General features: G+C 36.3%; 1 protein-coding gene and 1 long non-coding RNA gene across 2 annotated transcripts; one reads left to right on the top strand and one right to left on the bottom strand.

Moving 5' to 3' along the window:
- Window positions 1-4462: 4462 nt before the first annotated feature.
- Window positions 4463-7306, bottom strand: LOC133175335 (uncharacterized protein K02A2.6-like). The gene has a single exon (XM_061310428.1). It carries the CDS (start codon window positions 7304-7306, stop codon window positions 4463-4465), a length of 2844 nt encoding a protein of 947 aa, XP_061166412.1.
- Window positions 7307-8898: 1592 nt separating this feature from the next.
- LOC133175444 (uncharacterized) lies at window positions 8899-12904 on the top strand. The gene is made up of 6 exons (XR_009719285.1): window positions 8899-8986; window positions 9841-9995; window positions 11879-11991; window positions 12109-12247; window positions 12390-12605; window positions 12703-12904. It is a non-coding gene; the product is annotated as an uncharacterized LOC133175444 (long non-coding RNA).
- The last annotated feature ends 907 nt before the right edge of the window (window positions 12905-13811 follow it).

Genomic DNA, 13811 nt, shown 5'->3' with positions numbered 1-13811 from the left:
TTGAGCGGAATTACCCGGATATTTTCATTTATCGAATTACTATATTTTGAACTATTTTCCGTATATACCTTTGATATAAATTCTTTCATTATGCATCCTGGAGATCAGATTTATACCTTACAAGAATTCCAGTCGTGGAAAACAGGGAACTTGAAGGCTTATTTAACCAAGAGGGGTCTGTCTAAGGAAGGTACTTAAGAAGAACTTGTAGCTCTCCGTGTTTCTGCTTGCAAGTTAAATCTACCTATTATTCCAACGGCTTGTGATGTTTTAGAACTTAATGCTAAGTGTTATTAAAGTATTTTGTCTGCTTGTGGAATCCAAGACCTCCTGATGATATACAAGGGATTGATGGACGAGAAGAGTGCTATAGATAATTGGCCATCAACATTTTTGTCTGACATTACACAGTTTTTATTGAAGCATGGAGATGTATCCCTTACCAATTCACTTCTCAAGGATTACAAGGTTGGCAAAGCTTACGAATATTTTACAAGTGGCTGACTCCAAGAAGTTTTTACTACCATTTGACAGGTGAAAAGAAATGCATCTTAAGAGCTAAGTGCACCCCCTCCCAAAGGATTCGATATGATTTACATGACTTCTGGGCAGCAATATCAGAAGAGGATGGTGAAGTTTTGGGAGCCTGCTGCACATGTACTGCAAAGTATGAAAAATTTACAACGTAATTCATTTCAGTTCTCTAATAGCCAAATTGATTAACATAAAATTTAGAAACCAAAATGCAATTAAAAGTATGTGTCTTACGTGTTATTATAGATGAACATGTATGAAATTAATATTGTAGACTGGGGCAAGCATGTACCCATGTAGCTGCATTGCTTTTTCGCATCGAGGCTGCAAATCGGAATGGGCAAACTTTATGTATCATGGACAAATGTGGTTGGGTGCATGCAAAGGCAATGAAGGATTTGGAGCCCTAGAAAATGTCGGCCTTGTGTACCAGCCTGAAGAAATCTTCTCGAGCAAAAAATGGTATCTCATTTAATCTCAAATTTCCATTATTATTGTTTAATTAATTGTTTGTCCTGATGTTCTGCAGTATTACAGTATTCTTGAAATACATACAATTTTTAAATATCTCTAGATGCTTTTTTTTCCATTTCATCTTACAACAAAAGTAACAGTGAAAGGCTTAGTATTTTTTAAGTGATTGTTATTTTTTTGTGTTTATAAATAATTTACTTTTGTAGCTATAAGCAGACCACTGGTGGCTACTGAAAAAAGTACAACCCTCTTGAAATTAAGGAATCCAACAACACCATATTTGAGTTTTTACCATTGCACTCCGTGGAGGTGTCCCCGAGGCCTGTTTATTCAAAGGTACGAGGGGTGATCAAAAAGATCGCACACTAATTGAATTACTTCCTTAAAAGAAATAAAATGAGGTTTCATTGTTCATTATTTTCTAAAGTAGTCCTCTCCGATTTCAATGCACATCTGCCATTGTTTTGCCCATACACGAATCACGTGATCCAGGCGGTCACGTGACATGATCCGTAGCGGTCTGTTCATTCAAGCTTAGAGATTTTTCCGAGTCTTATATTTCTTACCATGCAAATTATTTTTATAACAAGAACGAATGGCCGAATCTCGGCAATAGGATTGGTGGATAATTTAAGGATATCCTTTCCCAGAATTAGTATGGTGATCATCACAACCCGAGTTCTCTGGAGCGTCGTTTATCCTATGTGGAAAACCTTCTTTTTTCATACCTCATATGTTTAAAGTCTAAAGTAAACGATATTTTAGGGATTTAATAATAATATTATTGTTCAGATATTCAACTATTTTTTCGAATTGTAACTTGCGATCTTTCAAAACAAATTGCTCAACTAAGGACACATCTTTCTACCGGTTTGCTTTCGCTGGGCAAGAGAACAAACATCATTTTTAACCATCCCTTGCCTTCACTAAAACAATTAATCCAATAAATGATTGAACTTCTGATAAGTCTTTTGTCTTCGTAAGCCTTGTACGAATTATCATATTCTACTGCAAAGGAATTTCCGAGATATACGTTAAACTTTACAGTCGTTCGTTACTCGAGTACGACTGAGTCAACCATTTTTTTGTCACGAGTCAACTACATATTGACGTCATTTCACATTGTGACGTCACAAACACGGAGGAAAACATTATATAACATCTGCTATTAATAGAACATGGGTCTCTCTATAGAAAAGAAATATATTTTTCTTAGTGCCACTCCAGACTTACTGGTTTCTTGTTCATGTTGTGGAGATGGTCTTCTTGAAGTTAAGTGTCCTCTTGTACCTGAGTGTTACAAATGTAAATCTTTTTGTGTTTGTCCTGAAAATCTTCCAGATTATGTTACAATTTCAGATGATGTCTTTTGTTTTAAAAAAAATCATGCATATTTTGCTCAGATTCAGTTTAGCATTACAGGTCGCAATTGGTGTGATTTATGTGTATACACAAAAAATTGCCATTTGCAATGTAGAATTACATTTGATCAGGATGCATACTTGAAACATTTGTTGCCAAATTTTGTTTTATATTTCACTGATTATATTGTACCAGAACTGTTACAAGGTAAATTTAAAGAATGTAAAGAATGTGTAGAACCTTTGGATGTTGATGTACATTTGTAGGTACTAGCAACAGTTCTCGATTTATTTTTTATTTTTATTTAAAAAGAAACACATCCTATAGTGACAGAAACATTGCTTGCGATGAATGCAGTTTGTGGTTTCATTTTAAATGTGTAATTATTACACAAACAGTACTAAAGCGAAAGAAAAGTGGATTTGTTTTGAATGTTCTACATCCAACTGAATTATTAGTATTGGTAAATGGAGAATAAAGTATTAATTCATAGTGATTGATAAATATTTTTACATTGTTTGTTTGTTTGTTGTTCAATTCAATAAAAAATGTGACTTTGAATAGAAAAGTTATCGACACAAAACAATTTCACTTGTTCATGTAGTTGCTATACATGAAAGAAAATTTTTTAATATTTTATTGGTACTTAGGCAAGGGAGGATATAAGTTGCAAATGCCTGCAACAGTTTTAGTTATATCATCTAAGTGCTGAAATAAAGTAGCAGGCTCTTCATGCTTCAGAATTCTGAAATACTTCATTCTGCGAATGGCTTGCTCAACATATATGTATATACGCCTGTTCGCTATTTGTTTTGTTTGCTGTACTTCATTAGCTGACATTTGACAAGCTCCTATACGTCCGGATGGGACCATCAAATTGGCATAAAGAAGCGTAACTCCTTCTTTGATTTGAAATCCTCTGTCGGCCATGATGACACCATAGGGTTCAATCAGACTGTAGAAACCAGATCGATTTGTGATGTACTTATCACTGGTTCTACCTCCCCAACAGTCTTAAACAAAATTAATCATCCCAGATGGGTTGATTGTTAATTCGTGCTATCTGGACGACAACGCAAGGACACAATACACAACGGTCAACATGCGTTTTATTCAATACACATACCAAACAATACATTGTACAACGAACCCGACTAGAATTCCGATCCCGTTCCAAATATACTGCATTTCATCAACATCCCCTTTTCTTTAGTTAGAAAATTTGCAAAAATTTTTAAGACATCAATTCTGATAAGCAAAATACACTTGATCACTTGACACACATAAAATGAATAATGCACTTATCTAGTACTAAATGACACTGAAATGGTAAGCATCTGGACTACATACACTAAATGATCATTTGCAAAATACATGTACATAAATGACTAGAGAATCATGCGACTTAATTCACAGTACAAAGTCCATTAACAGGTAACATAGTCCTTCAGATAGGCTGGTTTTCTCCTTTCGCGAACAGGTCTTCCTTCATGGAGCGGTTCAGCTGATGTCGGTACAGTCGGTTCTATGGACGGTGTCTCTAGTTCACTTACACCAACAGTAGAGTTCGGTTCGTTCATAGGCTTAGGACCTGTTAAAGTGTTCCTCTGTGTGTCATCTGAATTATATTCTGTGACTGAACGCATTGGTGAGCAGTCTCGACTGTAAAAGTTGACTTTGGTAGGTCGCACATGAATTCTATTCCTACGATATATGGTTCCATTCTGGTCCTTGACAATGTATGTCCGTGGTCCGAGAATACCATTGATTTTTCCGAGTTTCCAGTTGCGTCCCTCTAGATGCTGGAAGAATACCGCTTGACCAATATCCAATTCACTCTGCTCACGAGACTTCCTGTCAAACGATTTCTTTACTGCCTGCATTGCAGGTGATTGCAAGACTTTCTGGTTTGATGTATTTCTGTGGAAAATATGGCATCATACCACGTACTTTTCTGTTAAACATGACTTCCGCAGGACTAACACCAGTGTCTTGTTTTGGTGTATTTCTTTGTTCCAGAATTTCTTCATAAGGATCTGTCTTCTCCACTTCACATTTCTCTAACAGTGTCTTCATGATTTTAACAGCTGACTCAGCTTTGCCATTGGCCTGTTGATGCATAGGTGATGATGTAATGTGAGTGATATCCCACTTTTTTGCAAAATCTTGGAAACTGTGGTCCACCATCAGACATGATTACATTTGGAACTCCAAATCGAGCAAAGTGTTTCTTAAGTACAGCTATTACTCTGGAGCTTGTCATGGACGTCATCAAATCGATTTCAATAAAATTAGAGAAATAGTCCACTGCGATCAAATAATGTTTTCCATTCAGCTCAAACAGATCAAGTCCTATTTTCTGCCATGGAGTAGATCCTTCTGGATGCTGCATTAGTGGAGCCTTTTGGTTCATTGGTTTTCTTTCTTGACATATTGAACAACAGTCAGCCAACTGCTTAATTTCTGAATTCATCCCCGGCCAAAATATCGTTCCTCGTGCCCTTCTTAACATACTATCATATCCAAAATGGGCCTTGTGAAGTCTTGCCTTCATCTCATTTCTCAAAGATTTAGGAATCATAACAGCTTCCCCTTTAAGCATCAGTCCATCACTATGTGATATAGTGTCTCTAAAGTCAAAGTAATGGCGAATTCCCAGTGGCGTTTCATGTTTCTGCTCCGGCCACCCGTTCATCACCATTTCCTTGAGAATTTGCAATTCTTCGTCAACCTCTGTTGCCTCTTTTATTTCGAGAAGGCGAGCATCAGGGATGTCACATGGTTCATCACTCTTCAATGACATGATTCTCATTCTTTCACTAAAGTTACCCTCATCACTCTTCAGATATGCACGACTCAAAGTATCTGCAATTTCGAGCTTCGTTCCCTTGACATACACAAAGTCAAAATCATACCGGTTCCATCTCATCATGATGTCCTGTAGTCGCTTCGGTGCCATTGCAAGAGGTTTCTTCAGGATGGCCTCTAAGGGTTTATGGTCATTTTGTATTATCACATTACGGCCATATGTATACTGGTCAAAGCGTTCCAGACCATATAACACAGATAACGCTTCTTTCTCGATCTGCGCCCAGTTCCTCTCAGATGCTGTGAGTGATCTAGAAGCATACTCCACCGGTCTGCCGTCCTGAAGGAGAACTGCACCAATGCTATCTTTACTACTGTCCACTTGTACTACTACCTCCTTTCCAGGATCAAAGTAAGCTAGCACAGGGGTTTCTGTCAGCATCTTCTTGATTTTCTGAAATGCTGATTCACAGTCCTTAGACCAATGCCAGGCCTTATCTTTGCGAGTAAGTTCTCTGAGCGGTTCCAATATGGTCGAAAGGTCAGGAAGGAACTTTGCCATGTATTGGACCATGCCACACAGTCTCTTGATTCCTGAAACATCTGTAGGAGGCTGCATGTCATTTATGGCTCTTACTTTCTTGTCATCAATTTTCACTCCTTCTCTGGAAATGACATGTCCATGAAATGATATTTCTTTGAGCCCAATCTCTTGTTTTTCTTTATTCAAAATGATGTGTCTCTCCTCACATATTTCAAAAACCTTTTGTAATTTTAGATCGTGGTCTTGTTGAGCTTGTTTGTCGTTTGCTCTACAGCCGGCTATGATGATGTTGTCCACCACGCTGAAAACACCTGTCATGTTTCCAAACACTTCATCCAGTTTTCTCTGGAATATTTCACTTGATACCTTTAGTCCGAAAGGTAGTCTTCCACATCTATACCTTCCAAAAGGTGTTATCATTGTCGTTAGTCTGCTGGATTCCTCGTCCAACTTTACATGCCAAAAAGCCTCTTTCACGTCAAGTTTTGTGAAGGTTCTTGCCTTACTGAGCTGCGGTAGAATGTCATCGAGAACAGGCAGGCGATAATGTTCTCTCATCAAGGCTGTGTTAAGTGCTTGTGGGTCAATACACAATCTTAGTTTTCCGTTGGCTTTACGAGCAATAGCCATCTGGCTGACCCAAGGAGTAAGTTCTGTTATCGGAATTAGCACTCCTCTATCTTCAAGTTTTTGAAGTTCCTCTCGTACCAAACTCTGGAGTGCGATAGGGATCTTCCTGCAGGGAAGAGCTTTGGGTTTCACATCTGGGTTGACATGTAGATGTGCTGTTCCCAGATCGCCTAGGTCGCTGCTTGACAAACTGGCTATGAATCTCTCATCATTTATAGTAATCAACTTCAATTTCTGCACAGCTTCAAGTCCAAGTAAACATGTGTACTGATTTGGAACAACAATGAATCTGAGTTGGAGTTTCTCATTTGTACGTGGATTGATAACTGTCAGATCTGCCTCACCAAGTGGCTTCATATTTGTCCTATTCCACATGTTCAACAAGGTTTTGGTAGGCTTGCATTGTTCCTTGCGGACATAGGACTGAGAAATTGTATTAACATCTGCGGCACTATCAAGTTGAAATCTAATGTCACAATCATTAATTCGCATGATTGCAGTTACTTCCTTGCCACCAGAACTAACAGCTTTCAACCACTGGTCCTCATTGAATTCTTGTTCTTGACTAACTGAGTGTATCTTCTTACACTTTGCTTTGAAGTGATTCCTTCCACCACACTGTTCACAACATTTTCCCCATGCTGGACATTTCTGTTTACCTGGTTCGTGCTTGTACCCACAGAATTCACAGTCTTTTTTCTTATATTGAGTTTGTTTAGTCTTTGGAATTTCCTTCTTTTTCTCTATTTTCTGTTTACCATGCATGTACTTGTCATTAGATTTCTGTATCTTGTTCACTTTTAGAGTGGTTTCACGTAGCTCCTTTACTTGTCTGTTTGATTGTTCATACGCCCTACATACTTGGATTGTTCTTTCCAGTGTAAGTTTGTCCTCTCTGAGTAGAAGTTCCTGTAACTTGCCAGTAACCGTGAACACTATTTTGTCTCTCATCATTCTGTCTGGTTCCTTAAAGTTGCATGATGCAGCACGTGTCTTCAGATCTGTGAGAAACTATCAAATGGATCTTGATATGGGAGCTTCCAAAATCTGTGAGATTCAAGTACTTCATTTGATCTGGGGTTACAATAGGATTGTAATTTCTCAAACAGTTTGTCAGGGTCATTCTTATCATCACCATTTTCCCACTTGAATTGGTCATAAATTTCTACCACGTGGGGGCCTCCACAACTGAGAATTATGGCTACCTGCACTTCTTTGGCCTTGTCCGTGCCACCGGAAGCTGTGAGATACACCTCGACCTGCCTTTTCCATTTCTTAAAATTTTCTGAGACGTTTCCTGTTGTCAATTCTAACTCTGGCGGTAATCGAAAAGGACAGTTATATACCTGCACTGGGGTTGGTTCTGCCTCACCCATGTTTCATATGCAAATGGCGGACGCACGTGGTTGCACAAGAAGTCAAAATTTACGTGTACAAATAGCAGTTTGTAATCGTAAACAGTCACCTTGCAAATGCTGATTTGGATTGTTGAGACGTTTTCAGAGTCCACACACCGCTGCCACCATGTTAATTCGTGCTATCTGGACGACAACGCAAGGACACAATACACAACGGTCAACATGCGTTTTATTCAATACACATACCAAACAATACATTGTACAACGAACCCGACTAGAATTCCGATCCCGTTCCAAATATACTGCATTTCATCAACATTGATGCTGACCAAAAACTTGGCGGTGTGATGATGTTTGTAATCGGACCATGTTTTTGTCTGCACTTCTAGGTTTTGTGGTTTCTCTAAAAATACCTCAGTTCAATCTATGATATGGCACACAGATGAATATTTTTTGCTTCCAAAAGATGGTGGTAGATTTTCGCGCACTACTTCTTTAGATGGACTGAACGCAAGGTTACCAAGAAATTTGGATAGTATCTTGATCCATGTTGTGAAGATTTTTGAGATTTGTGGAGTGGTAATGTTGAATCTTGTGGCCAATAGGGCGAGAAAGCGGAAGTACGAGAGTTCGCGAGATTTGGCGTGAAACGAACTAATCCGTGTCATACATTGGCATTATCTCTAATAAGATTGATTTCTTGTTTTTACTGAAACAGAATGGCATTTTCCATTCTGTATTGGTTAAATTTTGTATCAGGAACTAAAAAGAAGTCTGAACTGGCCTTAAAATCTGACCACGTACTAAAATTTGTGTACGATGCTGAGCTGAGACACGTCCAGGGAAGAGTGCAAGCCAGCATGAGGGATAGAAGCTATCATGTTAACGTATGTACCAAATAATTTGATATTTGACGTGAATAATATAAGTACATAAATGAAATTATTTTCAGTAGTTCCATATTATATTTAGATCACACTCGGGGAAAATTACACGGTTGAAGATAGTATTTATGACTGTGTTAATGGTCAGGATAAGTGCCACCACAAAGCCTCTCTTCTGTTATATGGGTATGCATTTTCTTTGCAATAAAAACAATTATAAATGAACATTTTTTTTCATTTTATAAATGTAATTCATCTTCATTTAGATATAAGAATGTAAGCAAGACAGACATACGAGAATCATGGATTAAACACCCTAAGAGTAGACCACCTAAGAAAGTCAGGACAATGGATGAGCTATTTCCTCCTACACCAAAACTAGCTAACTTCAGGTATACATGAATTATGTAAATGAAAAAGAAAACAAAACAAAACTTACATGTAGATTTTTTAGAATACTTCTGCATTCTATTTAAAGCAGAATAAATCATATTACACTGACAGGGCAACATCAAGATCAGTTGACGAGAGAGATATAAATTTCTTACGGGAAAAGCTGAATGACCTTGGTCGATTTTCAGGTCTTGATTTGGAAAAAAAATAATGTTGAAACATGTTTTGTTCTTTGTTCATTTGAAAATATTTACATTTGCCAATGTGTTTCCTTATACATGTTATATGATATACTAACAAAATTTTCATTCAGTTTTTGTTGACATGAAGTTGGTCACTATCAGCTTTCTTGGGTATTGAAAGCAAAGTGCATAAGATATTTGGAAGGTTTAAACTGTGACATCACATGATGTCATACATGTACATGATGTTAACCAAGTCTAAAATGTGCATTTTTTTTCTTTGTGACACAAATCAAAATATAAAGAATATAAAAATATCATTTTTTTTTAGTTTTTTTTTTTTTGATTAATGACATAAAGTTGGTACATATCAAATCTACTATAACACCCTTTGGGCATTATAGGATTTGATCACATGACCAACATCATGTAATATCCAAATGAAATCTAAAAATGATATCTTATTTCTGAATGATTGTTTTAATATTTATATATTTGAATCATTTGATTTCTGTTCCTGAAGCATTTGCATATAATGAGAAAATGTTGAATTATTGATATTTGATAGCATATCACATTTTATTATTTGAAATCAAATCATAACCATATCATTTTAGATTAATAAAATATACTCATATCAATCATTCATATCAATTTATTCAAATTCTTAGCCATGCAATGGATAGTTTCTGATGAACCCCCTGCTCCAAAAGTGGATGTTCCATGTGTAGAGTATCTCCTGTTAACAGAAGGTTACACAAGTGCGACCAATAAAGTGCAGTGGCTTAAGACAAACCTGAGTGTATCAAAGCAGCAGATAGAACAAGTAATACATTTATATCAATATAATCTAAAATCATTATCAACTAGATATCATTGAGATGGTGGCCATCTCAAAGGGCCCCGCTTTCAGCAATGAACATGGAAATGTAAGGTAGCTAAAAGGGTTTATTTTGAAGAGGAACATTTGTGTACTATTAAGGGATATGTTGTTTGAGTCTAAAGTGCTTCTATGTTATCCTCGTTATAATAAAAAATGGCATGAAAATCACGAGTGCTCAACACCTTCCATCAAAAAACGGCACAAAAATCACGAATGCTGCATATCCTCAATGAAAATTGTTGCATATCCTCTATCAGAAATATGGAAGGAAAATCACAAATGATCCGTACCCTAAGTCAATTGGTAAGGTTTGAGGCTGACTGGACTTAAGGGAAAGAAATTATGCACCGAACAAAGATTTTAAACAGAGAGGCTATTTTTGACCTTGACCCTTGACCTAGAAACTTTGTTCAAGGTCACTGCACATCCACTGACAAGTGGCACTCTGTGAGTGAAGTATGAGCCGCATTGGACCAAGGGGAGAGAAGTTATGCTCTGGACAAGGACTTTTCGTATAATTCTGCTATGACCTTAACCTTAGACCTAGAAACATGGTTCATGGTCACTGCACACCCTTTACCCAAAGGTCACTGCACATCCATTGACCAGTGGCACTCTGTAAGTGAAGTATGAGCCACATTGGATCAAGAGGAAAGAAGATATGCTCCGGACAAGGATTTTTCATATAATTATGCTATGACCTTGACCTTAGACTTAGAAACATGATTCAAGGTCACTGCACACCCTTTACCCAAAGACACTCAGTCGGTGAAGTATAAGCCAGATTGGGCCAAGGAGAGAGAAGATATGCTCCGGACAAGGATTTAAGTAGAGAGGCTATTTTTGACCTTGACCCTTGACCTAAAAACTTTGTTCAAGGTCACTGCACATCCATTGACCAGTGGCACTCTGTGAGTGATGTATGAGCCATATTGGATCAAGAGGAGAGAAGATATGCTCCGGACAAGGATTTTTCATATAATTCTGCTATGACCTTAGACCTAGAAACATGGTTAAGGTCACTGCACACCCTTTACCCAAAGACACTCTGTGGGTGAAGTATGAGCCAGATTGGGCCAAGGAGAGAGAAGATATGCTCCGGACAAGAGATCTTGGACGGACAGACGGACGGACAGACTGATCACTATAGGGCACCCGCAGAGCAGGGCCCTAATTATAAATACTTTGAATCAGATTAAATCGGATAATTATGCATAACAATGCCAACTGTTTGATGAACTTTGACTGACCTGTAGGAATTGTCCCTACCCATTCTTTTTTTGTGGTACACATATTTTTAATTTTTCCCTTCTTTTAGTCTCTGTTGAAAATACAGATCAGATTGACCAGATCACAAAGTCATTTTTAAAAGTTAGGTTAATCACTTCCTTAAGACATTTGAAGATTGAAAGTAGCAATAAATCTGTCTATATAGATGTCAAGTGTATAACGCACACATCAGTAAATTTCCAAGTCTGTGATTTTTTTATGATGGTTATCAATGTGTTAGATAAATAAAAAAGTACATACTATTTACATACCTACCCATTTTGAAAAATGTGAGTCAGAGTATATCAATCAATTTTTTTATAATGATGGCACAATACTCATGTGTCAACTGATTCAAATATACTAATTCTCTTTCAAGAGAGAGGATTAAATTAAATGTTGTACATGTTGTACATGACATATCTTCAAAAAGATATATCAAAAATGTATGCAGCTTTGAAAATAAATATTAAATTGAAAGTCATGAATATCTTCCATATTTCATTTTTACACAAAATATTTATTACTTAACTATATAGTACCAAATACCTTTGCAGGTGGCACAAATTACATCTGGTCAACGAACAAATCATCTCTGGGCTTTGGTTAAAAAAAATCGATTAACTGCATAAAATTTTGGTGTAGTACTGTCTGCGATAAGAAGACAGAGGTAGTGCATTCTTTTTTCTCCAATAATAAAGTAAACATATTTTATACAAGTAATCACCTTGTAAAAGTTAAGTATATAATTTTCTTTCAACTGAGGAATTGTTGATATATTTTTCAGATTCCCACCATCATTATATAAGCAAATCTTTGCCTCATACAATCTGTCGACAAAGGATGCCATATTGTGGGGCATCAGCAATGAGTCTACTGCTAGGACAAAATCTGTTCATTTGGAGATGCTATTGTAGAGGAAACTTGTAAGTACATGTGCTTATATGTATTTTATAATATAGCCCACAGGACTCTTAAACATTTTTAAGGACAAGACATAATTTAAACATTTAAAAAAAATAAATATTGGAATTGAACTTGAAAATAACCAAACTTTTTTTTATACAGGTGTATGGCTACATGAGAGTGGCATATTAGGAGCCAGCCCCTATGGAATTATTCGTCGTGCAGCCACACACAATTACAACTACCAAGATGTAGAATTAACAGACCTACTTGAGTGCATGGCTGTAAAACCAGAAGTTTTGGAGGTAAAATGCCCATTCAGTGCAAGGAACATGACAATTCCCGAGGCCATAGAATCAGTCAAAGACTTTTGCTTGTGTATGTTTTAGTTTTAAGTACAATTTCTGCAAAATCTGAAATCTTTAATTAAGGAATGGAACATATTTAATACAAAGTTTATTATTTCATGTCTCAGGTTACCAAATATATGAAGGAAGGAAGTTCTACAAACTAAAGGAGGACCACAGATATTATGACCAGGTGCAGGGACAGCTGCACATACTTAACAGGTCATCGTGTGACTTTGTAGTGTGGACTACTAAAGATATAGCTATCGTGAGAATTCTTCAAGACAGCACCTGGACCCTAAATATGTCAAAACTCATCGATTTTTACTTTTGTAAAGACTGATGTTGTTTGGAAGCATTTATTGGGAAAATTTGTCTGTAATTTGAAATGTTTATGTAAATCAAGACAAGATATTTGTAATTTTGATATTGTAAAGTTATCTAATACACATGTATGACATGTAGATAATTTTGTATTGTACATATGTACCGATATAGGTTTTTTTGTGGATGACCTCAATTGAAGTTTTTGATTAATCCCAATTTATGCACATATAAACATGTTATATGTTTGTGTAATAAATAGACAGTAAATAGTATGGCTATATCTCAGACTTGTATATGTACATGCTACTTTGAATATTCTGTGACTTGGGACTTGACTTGAATTGCTTGTTTACAGTAATCATAAGGTACTATTTATAGGGAATATTATTGTTGTTCTCAGGGTGAAGCTGGAAACTAACAACAGAAGTCACACTTTGTTTTTCTGAATTATTACTGAAAGTTGTTTTTTTTCTCTCATCATAACACTTAATATTGAATAATTTTGTCTTCAGTTTTATATTGTATTTATTGATTTTTGCTGGTAGTGTATTTCAGGTTATTCTTACCACTTTCTATATAACTTGAATTATGATGTAAAAGATTTTTCAGCACTGTAGAAGAAATAAGTAATTTGTTCATATGCCTTTTTAAATACATGCATATCATAAACTATATTTTTAACTGTTTATGCTGTTTTTGAAATCCAGTCGAATAATATGCAATTAAACAAGAGATGAAGAGATGCGAAAATACATGTAAATTTTATGTACAGTAATGAACTATTTGACATATTCAATGTAAATCTTGGACACCATTTTGTCAAAGAATTATTTCATAGCAATTCTAATGTTTCATTATCTAAAAGACCTAATGACTCAATATATGAAAAATTGGGGAAAGAATAGAAATT

Source organism: Saccostrea echinata, unplaced genomic scaffold (genome assembly GCF_033153115.1).
Source record: "Saccostrea echinata isolate AGI-Se365-2 ecotype Australia unplaced genomic scaffold, CSIRO_AGI_Sech_v1 ptg000062l, whole genome shotgun sequence".
Classification (NCBI taxonomy): domain Eukaryota; kingdom Metazoa; phylum Mollusca; class Bivalvia; order Ostreida; family Ostreidae; genus Saccostrea; species Saccostrea echinata.
This window is presented reverse-complemented; position numbering and strand designations above follow the sequence as displayed.

What these genes read in the sequence shown, in the direction of transcription:
- LOC133175335 (XM_061310428.1), bottom strand. Translation starts at nt 7,306, where the DNA reads ATGATGAGAGACAAAATAGTGTTCACGGTTACTGGCAAGTTACAGGAA.